Source organism: Poecilia mexicana, unplaced genomic scaffold (assembly GCF_051168715.1).
Source record: "Poecilia mexicana isolate PSO_F unplaced genomic scaffold, ASM5116871v1 scaffold_19, whole genome shotgun sequence".
NCBI classification, from domain to species: domain Eukaryota; kingdom Metazoa; phylum Chordata; class Actinopteri; order Cyprinodontiformes; family Poeciliidae; genus Poecilia; species Poecilia mexicana.
Genome location: NW_028263388.1, coordinates 13,164,245 through 13,181,687, shown reverse-complemented (window position 1 = coordinate 13,181,687; position 17,443 = coordinate 13,164,245). Strand labels below are relative to the sequence as shown.

Genomic DNA, 17,443 nt, shown 5'->3' with positions numbered 1-17,443 from the left:
AAATAAATTAATTTCAGCATTTATTTTTGCCCCTATCTATACCCACTTGTCCTTGCAGGGGGGCTGGTGCCTATCTCCAGCTGTCACTGGGGGCCACACCCTGGACAGATTACCAGTCCATCAAAGGGCCAAAATTACATTCTTTATTACATAATTAAATATAATCAATATTGATAAACAAATGCATCCACATTAGCTAAATGTCTTAGAAAATTCATACAATCAAGCAATTAAAATTTTAAGTCGTTTGGTAAAGTCATATAATACTTTTTCTTTATCATGTAGGCAATTGTTTCTATGTTGAAATGAAAGATGACAAACTTAATTGTTGGATGTCAACTAAAAGCTGACTGGTTAACTGAAGCCTTCTGCTTGGCAAAGCTGACGTATTAAATTAGTTTATTAATGTATCACAGGCCCTGGCCGTGACCAAGAAACAGATACGTACTGATACGGTTTTATCTCTTTATGAATATGTTTTTTTTTTTTTATTACTTAAAATGCATTTTTGTATATACACGAAAATATAAATTCCACCAGTACATTTAATAAAATTTCACAAAATGTATCACTTAAGACTTAGTTTGTTAGCATTCTCCTCCTCTCCTCTCCTCTCCTCTCCTAGCGTTGATCTCAGCAACTTTATTAACTCAAACTCAACAAGTGTTTACATCCATACTGTTGTTTGCAACGTTTCTCTAATTTCGGATTGCGTTATTATTTAAGAAGGCGAACCCGAGAGCGAATTGGTAGTCCTCAGCAACACAATAAAGAGCTTTACATTTTAGGGATTCTTTCTCATTTAGTTCAGGTCTACTACTCCCCCTGCGCGCGGCGTGGTTTCGCCTGCAGAGGTGAGCTTGCATTAAATATCTCCCTAATGGGAGGAGTATAAAACAGGAGCGCGAGCCTGAAAAACACGTTTACCCAAATTCTTCAACACGGTCAGCTGTTCCCCTCTCAGCCGCAGGCGGCCAACAGCCTGCCGGTGTCTCGCTAAGCCTTTAATTTCAGCTTTAATTCCTCTCCACTGACAGCGGTTTTTACTTTGTTTTTAACTGAGCGTATTGGACGGTGAACCAGCGCCGAGTCCGCGTCTGGGGATGGATTCAGCCCGGAGGGAGGCTGCTGTGAAGCGGCTGGAGAGGAGCAGCCACACGGCGTTCATACACAGCAACACTCTGTATGTGTGGGGAGGTTACCAGGTGAGAAAAGGCGGATGTTGGCTACCTGTGCAGGTAGGAGGAAGGGACTGTAAATGTGTCTCTGTATTATTATTTTTTTATTTTTTTGCCGAATATTCAGGAGTGTGAAACGTCTTGTTTTTGGGGGATACTTTGAATTAAAATGTTGCGTATTTTTTGGGGACTAAGTAATGTAGATTACTTGCTTCCAACTGAACTTTGATACCCGATTACATGCTGTTGTTCATTTTGTTTGCAAGAAGTATCTTATCTGCGCTGCACACCTGTCTCATGCGTCCCCGTACTACTGTATTTATGGAGCAGGGATGTCCAAGTCCATTCCTCAAGGGCAACTTCTAGAATCAACTCTTCTCCAGCACACCTGAATCAAATGGATGACTTGTTGCCAGGCCTCTGAAATGCTGCTGAGGGAATTCAGCCATTTGGTTCAGGTGTGTCGAATAGATGCATTTAGAAGTTGCGGGATAGCAGGACGAGACTTGAGCTTCGCAGATGTACAGAATCTTCTTTTAGTCTTTGCTGCTCTCTTTTAACTGTATGTTTTGTAGCTGTATATTATTTTTACTTTATGCACTATTGAAATTTATTGTAGTCCAGCAATTTTCAGAAGATTAATTGAATGAAATCACATCAAGGTGACCCTTTAGGTCAGAAGTTAGGAGTTTTAAAGTGCTTTACGTTCACGACATGTTTGGAGCGTTGGTAAAAAGTAAAAGCATGCTTTAACTAAAACTTAGATTTTTTTTTATATACACAAGTATTTCACATTGTGGTCTATAAGACTATTAGAAGGTATATTAGACATAAGATTTGCACGTGAGAAGGAGATGATCTGAAAGAAGATTAAAAGTATCTCTAAATGACACAGAAATGATTGCTGAAACTAGTGCAAGTTGAAAGCTGAAATTCACACCGAACTTGTGATCCTTTGACACTGAAACTAGTGAAAAGTGTAAGAATAGATGAATGATGCATATCTTGCACATTATAAACATTAGTGTCAAAATATCCTTGAAGCTATATCGGAACCACTGCGCGCTCAAGTCTTGCGTCCTCTTTGCGACTTTTTGCAGAAGATGAAATGAACATTGAGGTCTTTCTGACTGGCTTTGCTTTGTTTCCTTGCAGGTAGTTGCTGGACAGGATGTTGTGTTGCCCAGTAGTGAGATATGCCTCTGTGATCTGGACAGTGGGAAGTGGTGAGAAACAAGGCCATATTGAAGCCGTGTCATTTTGACCTTAAAGTTAGGAATGCAAACTGGGGGGTTTCTTTCCTGCTTCAGAGATGGAAAAAGTTGTTTTGTAGAATCTGTAAAAAAGACAGACTGCAGTCAGTTTTGTTAAAACTGTAACCTTCCCTTGGCAATGACTACTTTAACCCCCCATCCCCCCCCTTTTTTTGTTGGGGTGAAATAGGGAGTGTAAGGAGATCACTGGAGAGAGTCCCACAGGCTTATCTGGTTTCTGTGGCTCCAATATTAACAGCACTCTCTACATTTTTGGAGGATGCGACTCTGACGGATATTCCAACCAGGTGAGGAGCTCGGACATCAAACTGTGAATGTCTCCCATTTGCAGGTAAAAAAAACAAAAACAAAACGCATAAAATCCATAGAAGTCACGAAAATCCAGAGAGGTTTCCGATTGCTAGAAATGGTGTCCGACCAACTGTAGCTTCTATATCCAGTCGGCAAAGTTTCATAATGATGTTTGAAAAAGCTGGAGGAAGTTTGCCTTGTGGGTTTTTACAAGTTCTGTGTGTTTGGTTAAGAAATGCGGTGATTTCAATCTCATACCAGACTGTGTTGACACTGCAGATTAGACGCCGACTGGGGCCAGAGCTTTTGGTCAAATGGACTTGAGGCCCTGAACTGACAATAAGAGATGAAATTAGTTGTAAAATTTAGAGCCAAGTATTTGACTTGGAGCAATGCGGTCCGTTTCTGTTCGCAGATGTTCAGCGTGGATGTCGCTCAGCCATGCTTCTCCTGGACAAGAGTCGCCGACACTAAGGGAGTGACGCCCTCGCCCCGTGACAATCACTCCTGCTGGGTGCACAGAGGCAGGTCAGTTCAGCCTGCAGCAACTCCACTCCATCAACCCCAACCCTACCCCTACCCTGTCTTTAGTATATAAAGAATAGACACGTATATATAAATAAATATGAGTATTACTAAACATAAACTTCAGTAATGAAAGTAAAAAAAAAAATCTGAAACCAGTCATATGCTGCTTCATTACATTTTTTTTTCCTGTTGCAGCTTGCAGCCAATAAAGGCAAGAAAATGTCACCCAATCTATGAAAGTCTCCTTATACTACTGAGCAAATACTTTCAGGTTTTTGATTGATTGATTTTATTTAGTTTGTTTTTCCTTCCACTCAACTTTCCAAGTTGTCAATAAATGTCGTGTGTGTGTGTGTGTGTGTGTGTGTGTGTGTGTGTGTGTGTGTGTGTGTGTGTGTGTGTGTGTGTGTGTGTGTGTGTGTGTGTGTGTGTGTGTGTGTGTGTGTGTGTGTGTGTGTGTGTGTGTGTGTGTGTGTGTGTGTGTGTGTAACACTGATGTATTAAAAACTTTCATCAGTCTTATGCAGTATTCTATTTTTTTTCTGAGGATAAATTTTGGACCTTCATTAGCTATAAGCTCTACTCCTCATAAATAAAATCTAAAAAGAAAATGTATTGCTTTGTGTGCAGGGAATCTGTTCACATTTTGAGCCACCCTATTTTTCCAGACATCAAAGCTTACTAAGGGGAACGTGCAATTGGTGACATGAGCGCCACCAGTTTCTCAAACTCCACCATTGTTTTTATGTTTTACCATTTTTACATTCTATTAAGGGATGAATTAAACTGCTAAAAGGCAGTTTTCAGTTGTTTCTTTCAGTATTCCATGTTTATTGTAGCTTATTGTTCTTGCAGACTGATCTACTTTGGGGGATATGGCTGTAAGACCGTAGCAGAGGCTCAGAACACGTCATCGTCAAGCTTCATCGTAGAAGAGATGTCCTGGGTAAACACCCAGCCTGGCAAAGTTCAACATTTTGTTGCTTTGGATGATTTTTCTTAAACAAGATTCCCACTTCTCTCACCTCTTCCAAGGCAATGATCGGAAACACTTTGTTTCGGTGCTGGGGATGGAACAACGAGGTCTGCGTCTTTGACACGCGGTCCTCTACGTGGAGCGCACCCGTGACTCAGGTGAGGTGGAATATGGTGGCTGGTTAAAAGTTTTTATTTTGTCTGATTTACCAGAAGTTGAAATTTAAGTCTGGCTCTTAAAGTCATCTTTTGTGTACTTGTGTGTGGTGTATGGAGGATCACATTTATTTTATTTTTTTGTTGAGAACTTGGGATTTTTATTTTTTTTTTCATGGTACAAATTTTAACTTTGCACAGCACTCTCAACAGAGGAGACTAATCTTCTAAAGAAAGAGACAAAAGCTAAAAAATAAAAACAGAATTTTTTTTTTTTACTTTTACCCATCAGTGATTTGGAGTCTGTGTGGATCCCTTATTGAAAATATTCCCTTCTCCCCTCTGCTGACTATATAAATTTATGACCCATTCCGTACCTTCATAATTGATGCACCCTAATTATGTTGTATTAATCAACTTCTGACAGAATTATATACATGTTCTGTCAGAGCAGCTCCTCTGACGGCTCCTTATTGCCGCCTGTCTTGTGTCTGAATGTTAACAAGATTTTTTTGTTTTTTAATCTCATCCAGGGTCCTGCTCCTTCTCCCAGAGGCTGCCATGCCAGCTCCATACTGGGAAACAAAGGTTACATCACTGGTGGAGTGGTGAGTTTTTCGAGCAACTGGAAAACTCAGCTGAAGCAATCTTCTCATCGCAGCAGACATTCTTTAGCAAGTCCTTCTAGGAAAAACTTTCATGCCACAACAAGTTATGATATACAAGATAGCTTTGTATGGGATTAGACTTCCCTCTTGGTAGTGACGGTTTGGGTAAAGCCCTTTCCTGTTCCAGTAGCTCTTTCCTGTTGTGACGGGACAGTGGGGCCCATCCACGAAATGCAGATCCTGTGATAAATGGTTCTCCTCTGAGCTTGTGTCTTGCCCCGTCACCTCTAGAAACTCTGAGACAAATTAGAACTTGACTCGATCACCTTTAACCAAACCTAGACCCCACTGAAGTTCCTGTTTAGTGTTCAATGGCCCACAAAAATGATGTACTGTCCTTTTGTTTGCAGGAAACGGAAGAGTTGGACATTTTCTGCTTGGACCTCGAGACCTGGACTTGGAGTAGATTGTAAATATCTTCTTGCTCATATGGATTGACTGTGCCTCTTTATGAAATGCTTGGCTTATAATTTTACTGTCTTTTTTTTTTTCTGTTCTGATTTACTCAGTGACAGCTTGCCTTGTGTTTCACCCTTGGGGCGCTTCATGCACACCATGAACTCTGTGTCGGACCAAACTCTGTTCGTATACGGTGGCCTCGGCATGGACGGGAAAACCCTGAGTAAGTCTGACCAACTTGAGGACTGTGAAGTTTGTCTCCTTCTGACTGGGTTTCATGTTAACTGCAAAACACTGTTTATGTAACCACTTCCAGATTATGCCTGGCTGTTTAACACACAGAAGGGAGAGTGGACAAAGGTGAAGCATCCACACGAAGATAAGCCCAGGTAACTGACCTGTTTGCTTCAAAAGATTTCTTGCACAGTTGCAGTTCTGTAGAATTAGCACTTTGGATCCTGATCTCTTAATCAGTTGGGAGGGAAAATGCTCCCAAATTCCAGAATCCAAAATTTAGCTGACCAGGGATACTGCCAAAGAGCTAATGGCTGAAAAGGTATAAAATAGTTCATCTGCCATGAATGATGGTTCATTCAGGTTCATTCAGATGGTTGTCAGGTTCTTTCACTTTTTATCGACCTTTTTCCAAAGACTTTCAGCTAAAGATTGTTTTTTTTCTTTCTTTTGTTTTTCCAGGGTTTGTCACACTGCTTGCCTGGGAAGTGACGGTGATGTTGTCGTCTTTGGTGGAAACAGTGACTTCTGCGTCCTCGTGGACTCTGTATGTGAAAAGACAATCAATCCAACTCCCAACCTTATTTCTCCTGTTTCATATGGAAACCGTATCCTAACCTTTACACACAGCATCAACAGGCTGCAGCAAATGGCCAATGTGCCTTTTAAACCTAATGGGAGCCAGAGATCAAAGCAGTTGCATAATTCACTTTAAGTGGTTTAATGCTTCAGATGATGAACCACGTTGCTGTTTGATTTTCACATCTTTAATAATGCATGTGTAAACTAGGCAGTCTCAGTTGTGTTAAGTGACATACATGTTCTAAAGTGAAAAACATAACCATGGTTTGGTCTGCTGAGCTTTGTATACCTTCTCTTTTGAGTCATGCCTCACACATAGGATGTGATTTTTTTTTTTTTATTATTATTTTTATTCTTTTGTCCCTAGCTGCTCAGACAGTTCTTAACCTTTTCCAATGCTTAATGTCTAATGAGGCATTAACGCTTCAACCTTTTTTTTCCAGGTGTCGGTCATGAGAGCCCCAAAGCAACATCACTGCAGGGACGTTTTAATCTTCCAGACGCAGCCGTATTCTCTCTGCAGGTATCGCAAACCCTTACTTAAAAAGCCCAGTTATAAAATCCCAGCCTGGCCTGGATATGAAATAGAAATTTAACAAAACCTATATAAAGACTAAGTTTAAAAAATAATTTATGCAAGTCTAATCTGAATACATCCATGTCTTAATGTTGTAAATTTAAGAAATGCATAATTAACTCAATTCGAATGAAGGAGGCGTTCTTTTTCTGTAAAATTTTCTGTCCTTTTTATATGTAGAATCATCATTTATTTCAAGCTTCCTGTGCTAACGTGTCATGAAACCATTTAATCCAGAGATGAGCGGAGAGAACCTGGTCTCGTCTCTGAAGTTGCTGTCAAAAGCTTTAGTTTTCAGAACTTTTCAGGCTACATAGGTATTTATTTCATGAAAAGTACTTCTCATTTAAGGGATAAAATGTGAATCGAATTAGTTTATAACAGTATAAATGTATATGGCATTTTCTGAGAAAAATATTTTAAAACATGTTTGCTTGCAGATGAGTTCTCTCTCATATTTATTGCTTACAATGAATGTCAAGCTAATCTTTATCGTCAGGCCATAAACCCCAGGAATTGAGCTCTTTGTTTGCCTGTCTTGAAATTTCTTTAAAAAAAAAAGTTGCTTCTTAAAAATGACTTAATTTCTTTTTTCACAATTAGCCGTTTGTTTCACAGCTTAAGCAAAGTGGACTATCCTGAGCACATCTAGGATTTAATTGATAGACTTTCTTTGTTCCAGGTTGTGTGAAGATTTAATCAGCAGAAACTCTGAGCTCTTCAGGCTCGACTTGTTGCCGTCGAAGCTACATAAAAAAATCAGCAGAAGAGCTGCATGTTTGTCCGCCATGAAGCTGATGCCGACAGCGTGAAGGACTGTTTTTACAACACTACCTCTGTCCCCGCTACATTTTTTTATTTTTTTGATGACTTTATGATGGTGCTTTGGTTTTGTTGTTTTTTTTTTTAACTTTAAGATGATTTGTAAAAACAGCGTCTTTGTTTTTAAATGTTTGGGTAAAATTTTACTGTGACGTGTTACATTTTTTTGAATAAAGCTGCTTATATTTCGTATTTTCTTTCCCAACCTTAGAAGGCACAGAATGGCAGATGAGCAAAATTTAAGTTTTAAGCAGGAACAACAAAAAAATAAAACAAGCATTTGTATTTCAGAAATGAATGCATCATGAAGCTACAACCTGCAACCGTTAAATTGAATTTTACATTTTTTTTTTTTTTTTAATTTTTTTATTGGGGGTAGATGGCAGTTCCACTTTACTGAAAAATCCCAAAAGTCAAATTGCCTGGAAAAACAAACTCTTTAACATACAGCAGTCAGTCTAAATCCACATTACAGGAGTTTGTCCCCCTTGCTGTGTGCTTCGCCTGGTTTGCATGTATATCGTTTCTCAAATGGGTCGGACATAATTGGCCGGCAGCATTCCCCTCTTCCCGGTGCGCTGGTTGCATCCAAACATCCAGCCCTCGTCGATTGGCTCGACGTCTGAGACCACATCGCCTTCCTGCAGAGAAACTTCATCCGCCTCTGCTGCCACGTAGCTGTACAAGGCCTGGTAACGCTTCTGAATGAGAGAAGGGAAGGGGTTGGGTGGAATATACATGATGTGCAACATTAAACCTGAGTTGAAATGGACTGATTTGCATTTGATTTCCCTACCTACTGGAGAAAAGAGTATAGACCGTTACAGCAATGTTCATTCAGGTGTGCACACCCACAGTTGTCCAAAAAATAAAGCGGCTGTTTTTGCCTGACATTTCTGGGATGGATTTCTAAATGTTTTGTCCTTGAAATGTCCCTTGTCTCATTTGATCATCTTCCACATATTTACTTAAACCTCTTCATGGATTACAGCAAACTACAAAGTGGAAGTCCCATGACCCTGTTTCAGCCGTGGCTTTCTTTTTCCTAATCTTCCATAAAGGCCATATTTTTCTGAAAGGCATTACAAATGGCAAGTCAACAAATTCTCCCAGAGTTGTGGATCTCTGCAGCTCCTCCAGAGTTACCACGGGCCTCCTGGCTACTTCTCTTTCTAATCCTCTTTGAGTAACCATGGCATAATGTTGAAGCTGTGCCAGATGCAGGTGAATTGTATGCCACACTTTTCAGATTTTATTGTCAAAGTGAAAACTACATACCATTTTGACGCCACATGCACAACTTTTTGGAGGCGTCTCCCGAAAATCCAAAGAAATTATATTGAACATTGTGACGAAATGAGAGAAATGCTTTTAAATGTACAAAAAGAGTCTTGCAGTCTAAAAGCACATTACACTGCTCCTTAATTCACCATAATATGTATGTATTGGCTTAATGTAGTGTTTTATCTCCAAGAACAAAGGCAGCTACAGCAAATTAAACTTTTTTCTCCAGCAACAGTCCACCTGGTGAAATTTACATTGCAGTTCTAGAGACGGAACAGCAAAGTTTTCATTTGTGACCAGAACCTAAAATCTATCATAAAAACATTGTTCCCAAATTTCATTGTAACTCTTGGTACACTTTTCAACAACAACCCCCTCGCCCCCAAAAAAATGTCAGCGACAAACCTGCAAACATGTTTTTGATTGCGGTGAACAAAACTTCCTACGTTACCTAAATACATAACCTAAACCAAGCTTTCAACATATGTAACAATTTAATCAAAAATCATTCATTTTTTCTTATGTGATGGCTTAAGATCAGCTGACAGCCTCCCACTCTGATTTAAACACACTCTGATGTTATTGCCTCACCCCTCCACTAGGTGGCGACGCAACAGCGGGGCTTATCTGTCCAGCAGGCTGGTTGAATCTTTCAGGGTTTGACGCTTGCAATTCTTGTTCTGCACAGACACAGACATTAACCATGGCCATGCTTGTTTAAAAAATAATAATAAAGTCATAACAAACATAGAAACATCTCACCTTGTCTGTTTTCAGGAGGAGGCGCATCACTTCGAATCTTACTTTTCTCAAACTCTTCATGGTACTTTATCTGCACAAACAAAATGCACGTTTAATCCACGAGAGGGCAGTAAATACTTACGCTGAACTGTTTCCTTCTCGGCAGGTTTTGCTTTAATGTGAACAGTTCACCATTTTAGGAGATGGCAAGAAGAGCAAACATATTTTCACTGTAAATCAGGTGCCGCAGCTTCAGCCCGCAGAGAGTGTAAGGAGAATTAGGGAGAGGGGAGTTAATGCCACAGTGAAGTTCTGCAGGAGAAAGTGCAGAACAACAGTGGGAAAAAAGGAAAAGGAGAAGGAAAAAAAAAGATTATGGCCTTTTGACATGCAGCTTAATACCCATCATTCCTATCTGTAACAAATGCTCTCATGAGAGAAAAGGGAAGTGTGTGCGTGTCCATGTATTTGTGTGTGTGTAGAGCAGCTTAGTTTATGTCCACAGCTGAGAGATTTTGACCATATAGGGCAGCTGCTCCACAGCGGACGAGGAGAAATGTCAGAAATGTGCCTTTGTGATTCTGCAGGATTGCACTCTGACTTCCTTCGCTGCCATCTGTAGGGTCCCTGCACTCTTTACATGTCAAGGTTCCACTTTTCCACGCACAGATTGCCAAAGCTCCTGATTCTTATGAGCCATTTTAAAGTTTTAATACAAAAAGCTCGCCATGAAAATGAAATCCACCAACACCGTACACTGGAAGGAGAATAAGACAGGAAACAAAGTCTGGAAGTCCAGCGTCTGGAAAGAAGCTCAAACTTAACCTCTACCTTATTTTTCAGTTCTGCTTCTTAAATCTATCATACTGGGTGGAAGTTGGCTTGATTGTGTGTTTGTGGATTAGAAAATCTGGTGTTAGAGTAAAATCTGCACTCACGTTGCTAATCTGGTCTTGCGTCTTCTTCAGTCTTTGCATCTCTGGTGTGTCGACCACCACGCTGAAGCCTTTCCCCTTGTTCTTCTCAAAGTCCTCCTTGTAAAGGGCCTGCAAACACCAATCGCCTTTCAGGTGAAAAGCTGCTTTATTTGTTGCCAAGTGTCACAAAGCTCTTTGGTGTCCGAACTACAAAATACTTTCTCCATTAAACTGGAACATTTAAAGTATTAATTGTTGAAGTTTATTCAGGCAGGACAGTTGGTTTCTTTGACACAAAGTCGTGTGGAGTAGATACGAGCAGTTATTGTCTAACATACTGGATACACAGGTTGCACACCCACAGTTAGGTTCACAGTTCTACATTTGCAGATCCACCTGTTCTCATAGCAAACATCTTAAAATATTTGAAGGAAAATGGAAATTGGGAAGCTAAAATACCTAGCCACAATGTTGACACATGATTGGCTGGTGCATATAAATCACCAGCCAATCTACGGTCGATCAGATCCCAGGCACTGATCGACTGTAGCCCCTCAAAGTGGAAAAAGAGAACACTATATTAACTTCTGCAGTAGTAATGATGCTGTTTCCACAGTGCGATAATATTACACTAAATATATTATGGCATATTTGGTGTTTGAACCATTAAAACAGACAATTAAGCACTTTTAGAAGGGGTCTTAAGTATTTATGGATTTTAGCTAATTGCAAGCAGCTGTGGTCACTAACTTCTACAATACCATTGGTCTGCTGTATGTTTTTCTAATTTCTTAAAGAACTTTGCTTGACTGTGACATTTAGTAATTAAACAATTGATTAAAAAACAAACATATTTTTGCTTACGTAAATTGTTATTGTATTGTATTGTAAGAGGCTTTTCAACTGAATTTTGAAAAAAATAGTTATCTGGACTTCCTCGCCAGATATATTGTCATGTAAATTTAAGTTATTTTTCTTTTTTGACATTTCTGGATAAGTCCATCTCCTTTAAGAACAAACTGCAAGCAATTCACCTATAATTTACAAAACTTGATCTGTAACTCCAATGAAGGATTTATTGAAACAACTAAGCCTAACCGTTAATGGTTGAAATGAACGTATTCATCGTAATGACAACAGAAGCATAACTAAATCAAATATTTTACAATTAATGCAGAAAAAAGCCACAGTTGAGCTGTGATTTAAGTGCCAATTTGTCGCAGTTCCCTGCGGGGGGAACATTTTACAACATTAAACAAAGTCGAAATGTTTATTTGAAACTAAATCTGAGATCCCTGCACTCTGCACACGCGCACATCCGCAAAGGCACAAACACAAATGAGTCATGTTCTTGCTATGAGGAACACGCCGCTGCAAGCGAGTTCAACTGCAGAGACTTTTATGGTTATAAACAAAGACGTGAACCACTTCATCCAGAGGAAACAAGGAAGGAAAACTCTTCGGCTTTACATCTGATCCTTACAGCTTTGTAATATGAAAGCGATTATTTTAGTTGGCTGTTAGGAATTGCTTGTAACCAAAATAGATCTCCTCCTGGGATTCTTCGTGTTGTTGCAGCTGGCGTGAAAATAATAATCGCTTGAACGGGGTTTTGTGGTTTGTCCGCTCTTCCCAAAAAGCAGTCGTAAGTAAACCTCAGTGCGGGTCAGAAATACTTGTCATGTGTGTAGTGCTAAAACCCTAGTTGCCACAGTTCTTTGTTTATTCTGTGCCTCCGTTTGCAATTTAATCTAAAGCCGTTCCTGTGGTCCGGTCTTTGATCCTCTTGTTAAAGAGCTTTTTTAATCTTGCAGCAAGAAGGTTCTGGGTTCGATTTCCGGCCCTGGTTTTTCTGCATGGAGTTTACATGTTCTCCCTGTGCATGTGTGGGTTTTCTCTGGGTACTCTGGTTTCCTCCCACAGTCCAAAAACATGACTGTCAGGTTAATTGGCCTCTCCAAATTGCCCCTAGGTGTGAGTGTGTGTATGCATGGTTGTGTGTCTCTGTGTTGCCCTGCGACAGACTGGCGACCTGTCCAGGGTGTACCCCGCCTCTCGCCCGGAACGTTAGCTGGAGATAGGCACCAGCAACCCTCCCGACCCCTCTGAGGGACAAGGGTGTAAAGAAAATGGATGGAATTGAATAAAATGAAAATTGTTCACATCACATCCCTTGAGATTTTTTTCCTATATTTTTCAGGCTACAACTTGACAAATAACACATAAAATCATAATGAAACACATTTTAGTGAAAATGATGAGGATGCAAATTTTTTTTTTTTTTTTAGAATGTTTCACCAACAGAAAACGGAAACCTGTGGTGTTCATTTGTCTTCAGTCCCTTTTACTCTGGTGCCGTTAAATAAAATTCACTACAAGAGTCTCCTAATGTGTAAACAGAGTCTACTTGTGTGTAATCTGATCTTAGAGTTAGCTTATGAAACAAAGTCTATGGCTTTCAACGTCTCACAGAGCTCTGTTCAATCCATCGTCTGACAAAGGAAAGAGCGTAGCAAACGGCTACGGTGGGAGAATCTGAGATACCTTCTCTACCCTACCTGCATAACGTTAAACTCGAGTTTTCTGCCATCCTTCGCCCTTTAAGCCCGGTTTGTCTCAGACGTCAACACGCGTTGCCAATCGGACAGCTGCTGGAGAGGATCCCACAGCTGTTTGGTTCCCCTTGTGTTCAGGACCAGCAGAGTGCCACACCATGGTGAACTGAGACCAGCTGTGCGCCTGTACTGCCAACTCATTTATCCATTTGATAGTCAATACAGTACCCTCAGATGAACCTTCAGAATAGCCACTTCCACCGCTGCATCAGTTCATGTTAGGCTTTTATGTTGATGAAAGCGAGTTTTATAGCGTTATAATCAATATTAAAGGTTCGGTCAGGTCTATTTAGGAAGCAAAGGGCAGAACAAGACATCGTTAGGCATAACGTTACACTGCCTGATCAGTGTATGGGTTTTCATCCAACTATCCTCTGTGTCAAGTTAAAGATTGTGACTGAGAAGCACAAGTGGTTTTCAGTCTTATGAAACCACAACCTTAAATGGACATAGCATTTTTAATCATGTTGCGAGACAGGGGAGAGTCTCCAAAGTTACGCTGCAAGGGAATCTTTTTGAATTTGCGTGACTTGGAGGACTTATCCCTGAGCTCAGCTTAATTAGCTGGCAGGAACAGTGTGATTAGATCAGAGCTTAAGAACAGAGAAGGTACAGAGGAACTCTCGTCTAAAGAGCAGTTCACTGACATAAACTTTTTTTTTTTTTTTTGGAAGAAAATCTGTCAATGTTAGCAGCAGCTGAGACGCAAACATCTGGGATTTAGTCAACAGCTGTAAAAGAAGACAAGTCAAAGCTTCTACTCCGCAAATAATCCAATAACAGAGAACACTGATGAACTGAAAGATAAGTCTGATTTACCTGCCGGAGCAAACATGGAGCTGAACGAGTGAGACGATTAAAAAAAGAAAGTTACACCAAAGCCTCGCTGATGACATGAGATGAGAAAATGTACGGCTCCTCTGTCGGCAGGAGAAACGCGAGAAGGCAGAGAAAGAGGCCGGATCTCACCTGGCTGTTGAGCAGGCTCTGTTGTTTCAGACGTAGATTCTCAGGGGTGTCGGTCACAATGGTGAAGGAGGTTTTGGGATAATGCCTAATAAGTGTGTACATAAAATAAAAAGCATTAAAGAAGTTGAATAAATGAAGTAAGTAAGTAAGTAATGAAGAAATACATAACCTTGTTTTTTTTTGGGGGGGATTGGGGGGCTTATCTATATTGAAGTGCATACAAACACATAATATCTGTGTTTGTACACACACAGATATTTCCAACCAAAGCTTTTCGAAACACCTTCATCATGACTTAAGATAGGTCAAATTAATCTGTTATCCCACAGAGTCTTCCAACATGCTATTCTTGTTTAGGAGTTCGGAAAATCTTCTAAAATGATCAATATTAAGTCGTGATACGTCACAACTGTAGGTGTGTGAATGATGGCAGTCTAAGAAAGATTCAGAACATCTGCCCGAAAAATCACAACTGGGCCTGATCAGCTCAGACCGGCTTGATTCTAAAGACTTTTGGTACGCCGTGTAATATTCCTGCATGGCTTTTCTTTGACCAAGCCGAGATAACGCCAGTTTGAATAATTTGTTCTGAATCCAACGTGAGAAATCACATGAACATCCAGTGGGCAGAACCATTAGAACAGCTGTCATGCCGAGAAATAGGAATTGCATTGACATTTACAGAACCTCTGGTTGTCCTCCTTTAAATTCCATTTATTTTTCTTCTTCCAAACTTTTAAATCCTTGAATAATGTTAGGTTAGCTGAAAAGGAAGCTATCAGCCCCTTTCTTTAAACTGAAGAAAGAGACCAGAGACACAAATAAATGTTATTCATCAAATAAACGTAGTTTCTAATCTTGTAATTGTTAATTGAAGCCTTTACAAATTTCCCCAGTTCAAATCCTTATAATAAACGTCATTATTCGCATTTGTGATTAGATAGCTTTCTGACTAGGATAATTCATTCTTCGTATAAAGTTTATTATAAATACATATAAAGTTTATTATAAATATGAAACCGGTTCATTTTAAAAAAGGTGAATTAGTACTGTTCAATGGAATTTATAGACCAACAAATAATTAGTGCTTACTTATGAAGTCAAAGATACAATTTTTTTTTTATATTGAGGCTGTTTTTTCTTTTTCCTAAAACAACTAATAAAAAGGAAAACAGTAAAAGACCAACACAAGGCCTGAAAGATGCATCCTCCTTCAACCGATGTTCACTTGTGTGCCAAGTTTTTACTAAAATATCAGTTTTCTCTCTCGTAAACTATAAATAAAAGAGAACGTGAGTGAAGTCTAAGAAAAAGAACAACAACTCAAGCTTTCAACTCTTGAGTATTCAGTCTCTGCTCCATTTAAGTATTGTGAAATTATTCAAGAACTTAAATGAATTGCTTATAGTCTTCAACTTTTATTGTTCGCTATGAATGCACTCACATAGTACAGTAGGGTTTCTTCTCAAAGCCTTTGTAGTTGTTCATACTCAGGGCCATCTTGCAGACTTCACAGCTGAAACAACCTTTGTGCCAGTACTGGAGGGGGGGGGGCGACAAAATACAAAGGTTTGCAAAGCTCTAGAAAAATAACACATTCAACATCATCATCACATTATAAATTAAAATACTTCCTTCAGTTGCAATTTTTTTTTCTTTGTACCTGCTATAGGATCCCTTTCGCTTTACTAATTTTTTAGAGGCTTTTGAGAAACCGGACATGGTTGCTGTACTCCCTCAGGGTACTTTGTTTGTGACAAATATAGAAAGCCATCTGGATCAAACTCAAATGCCGAAAAAGAACATTTCTCTGGCTTTAAAATTTTAAATAACAAACAAAACTGAATGTGTCCAAAAAACAGCTAAAGGAAGAAGTGATCCCTCCAGTAAAGGCGTATGTAAGAGTTATTTGACTTATTCAAGATGCAGAGATTGGCATAAAAGTATCAAATAAAGAATATCAACAAAAAATTAGGTCAACAAATGTCACCTCCGACCAACACAGTGATACGTGAATAAGGTTAGACTTGTACCATCTTACCTTATCAAGGCAGTTTATTTTTTCTGTTGGATAAACTGGCTTATTGCATCTCCCACACGGTGGATTCATGGCAGCACGGCGATTCTTCACACTTCAACAACAATAAAATCTCTGATAAAAAATAAAATAAAATAATGCAAAACCTTTTAATGAGTTATTGATGGGCAGCAAAAACAGTTACTGTTCCTGCGTTTTGCATGGACACATTTCTGGTAATATACTACACCCGAAGTCAAGGAGGAGTTAAATCTGCCTGGAGCGTTCACTTGTCCTCGTAAGATTGAATTTTACCGCATTTTATGAGAATATAAAACTAGCAGGACTATAAGATGTCATTAAAATTGTATTGCCATTAAAAGCATAACTTAATGCCAGCACTAGTTTCAGAGTTCTTATTAATTGGATTTTTTTCTGCAATTATTTAATTTTTCATAATCAAATACAAACGCTGGTTGGCTTTGAAGTTAATGTCTATGTTGTATTACGTTGCATTACTCATATTGCGGATTACTGTGGGCTAATTTATTGATCGATCACAACAAATAATTCGAATTGTCCCCCCCTGCACCTGAATGCAGCATCATCTCCATTCAAGCAGTTAAAAGAGTAGTCAAATTTGTACTGGATGATATATATCCAATATACATATTATACGCCGTATTTTAAAGAATATTTTATGTACGTATTTTATGCACATAAATGACAAAAATCTGGCTGCACTGGCGTCACACAACACAATGTGACGATAAGATGCAAGGAGATCCCAGATGAAAAAAAAATATTAAAATTAAAATCTAATATTATAAATATATTAAAGAAATTATAGAAAAATAAATTTTAAGAGTGTTACTGAAACAATTTATTTTGTAAACGACTTTAAATCAATTACGTGTTTGAGATACTTATCATAGCTAACTATTATTGAGTTATTACAGTAAGTAAAGACAGTTTGTACGCAGATGCAGCATCTTAGAACGTAATATTAAAATATGTAATCGAAAGGTAAACAGGTTCTGTCGTAGTATTGAAAGTCCAATCCTCTATAATGACTAAATGGCTCTATCTGCTGGAAAACAACATAATAACAACTGAGTCCGCCGAACGTCACCAACGCATCATGTTAGCGCCATATTGTAAGTGGCATTTTTGGTGAAACGCGGGCAAAAAAGATGAAATATGCAACATAAACACG

General features: G+C 39.2%; 2 protein-coding genes across 4 annotated transcripts; one reads left to right on the top strand and one right to left on the bottom strand.

The window, feature by feature from the left end:
• Nucleotides 1-896: 896 nt before the first annotated feature.
• On the top strand, nucleotides 897-7,876 carry LOC106921397 (kelch domain-containing protein 1-like). Of its 3 annotated transcripts, none has more exons than XM_014993071.2 (13): nucleotides 897-1,238; nucleotides 2,334-2,404; nucleotides 2,622-2,739; nucleotides 3,159-3,271; nucleotides 4,127-4,217; nucleotides 4,307-4,405; nucleotides 4,936-5,010; nucleotides 5,421-5,479; nucleotides 5,580-5,692; nucleotides 5,786-5,858; nucleotides 6,166-6,250; nucleotides 6,729-6,808; nucleotides 7,545-7,876. In XM_014993071.2, the coding sequence occupies exons 1-13, from the start codon at nucleotides 1,104-1,106 to the stop codon at nucleotides 7,672-7,674; spliced, it is 1,242 nt and encodes a 413-aa protein (XP_014848557.2). In that variant the 5' UTR covers nucleotides 897-1,103; the 3' UTR covers nucleotides 7,675-7,876. The 3 variants fall into 3 exon arrangements, with proteins under 3 accessions (XP_014848557.2, XP_014848558.2, XP_087857141.1); XM_014993072.2 differs by having other exon boundaries at nucleotides 899-1,205; XM_088001015.1 differs by lacking the exon at nucleotides 897-1,238 and adding an exon at nucleotides 1,303-1,636.
• Nucleotides 7,877-8,015: 139 nt separating this feature from the next.
• LOC106921398 (LIM and SH3 domain protein 1-like) lies at nucleotides 8,016-16,472 on the bottom strand. The gene is made up of 7 exons (XM_014993073.2): nucleotides 16,252-16,472; nucleotides 15,655-15,749; nucleotides 14,211-14,295; nucleotides 10,648-10,755; nucleotides 9,731-9,800; nucleotides 9,560-9,648; nucleotides 8,016-8,385 (listed from the first exon to the last, which is right to left on the bottom strand). The coding sequence occupies exons 1-7, from the start codon at nucleotides 16,318-16,320 to the stop codon at nucleotides 8,212-8,214; spliced, it is 690 nt and encodes a 229-aa protein (XP_014848559.2). The 5' UTR covers nucleotides 16,321-16,472; the 3' UTR covers nucleotides 8,016-8,211.
• Between the last annotated feature and the right edge of the window lie 971 nt (nucleotides 16,473-17,443).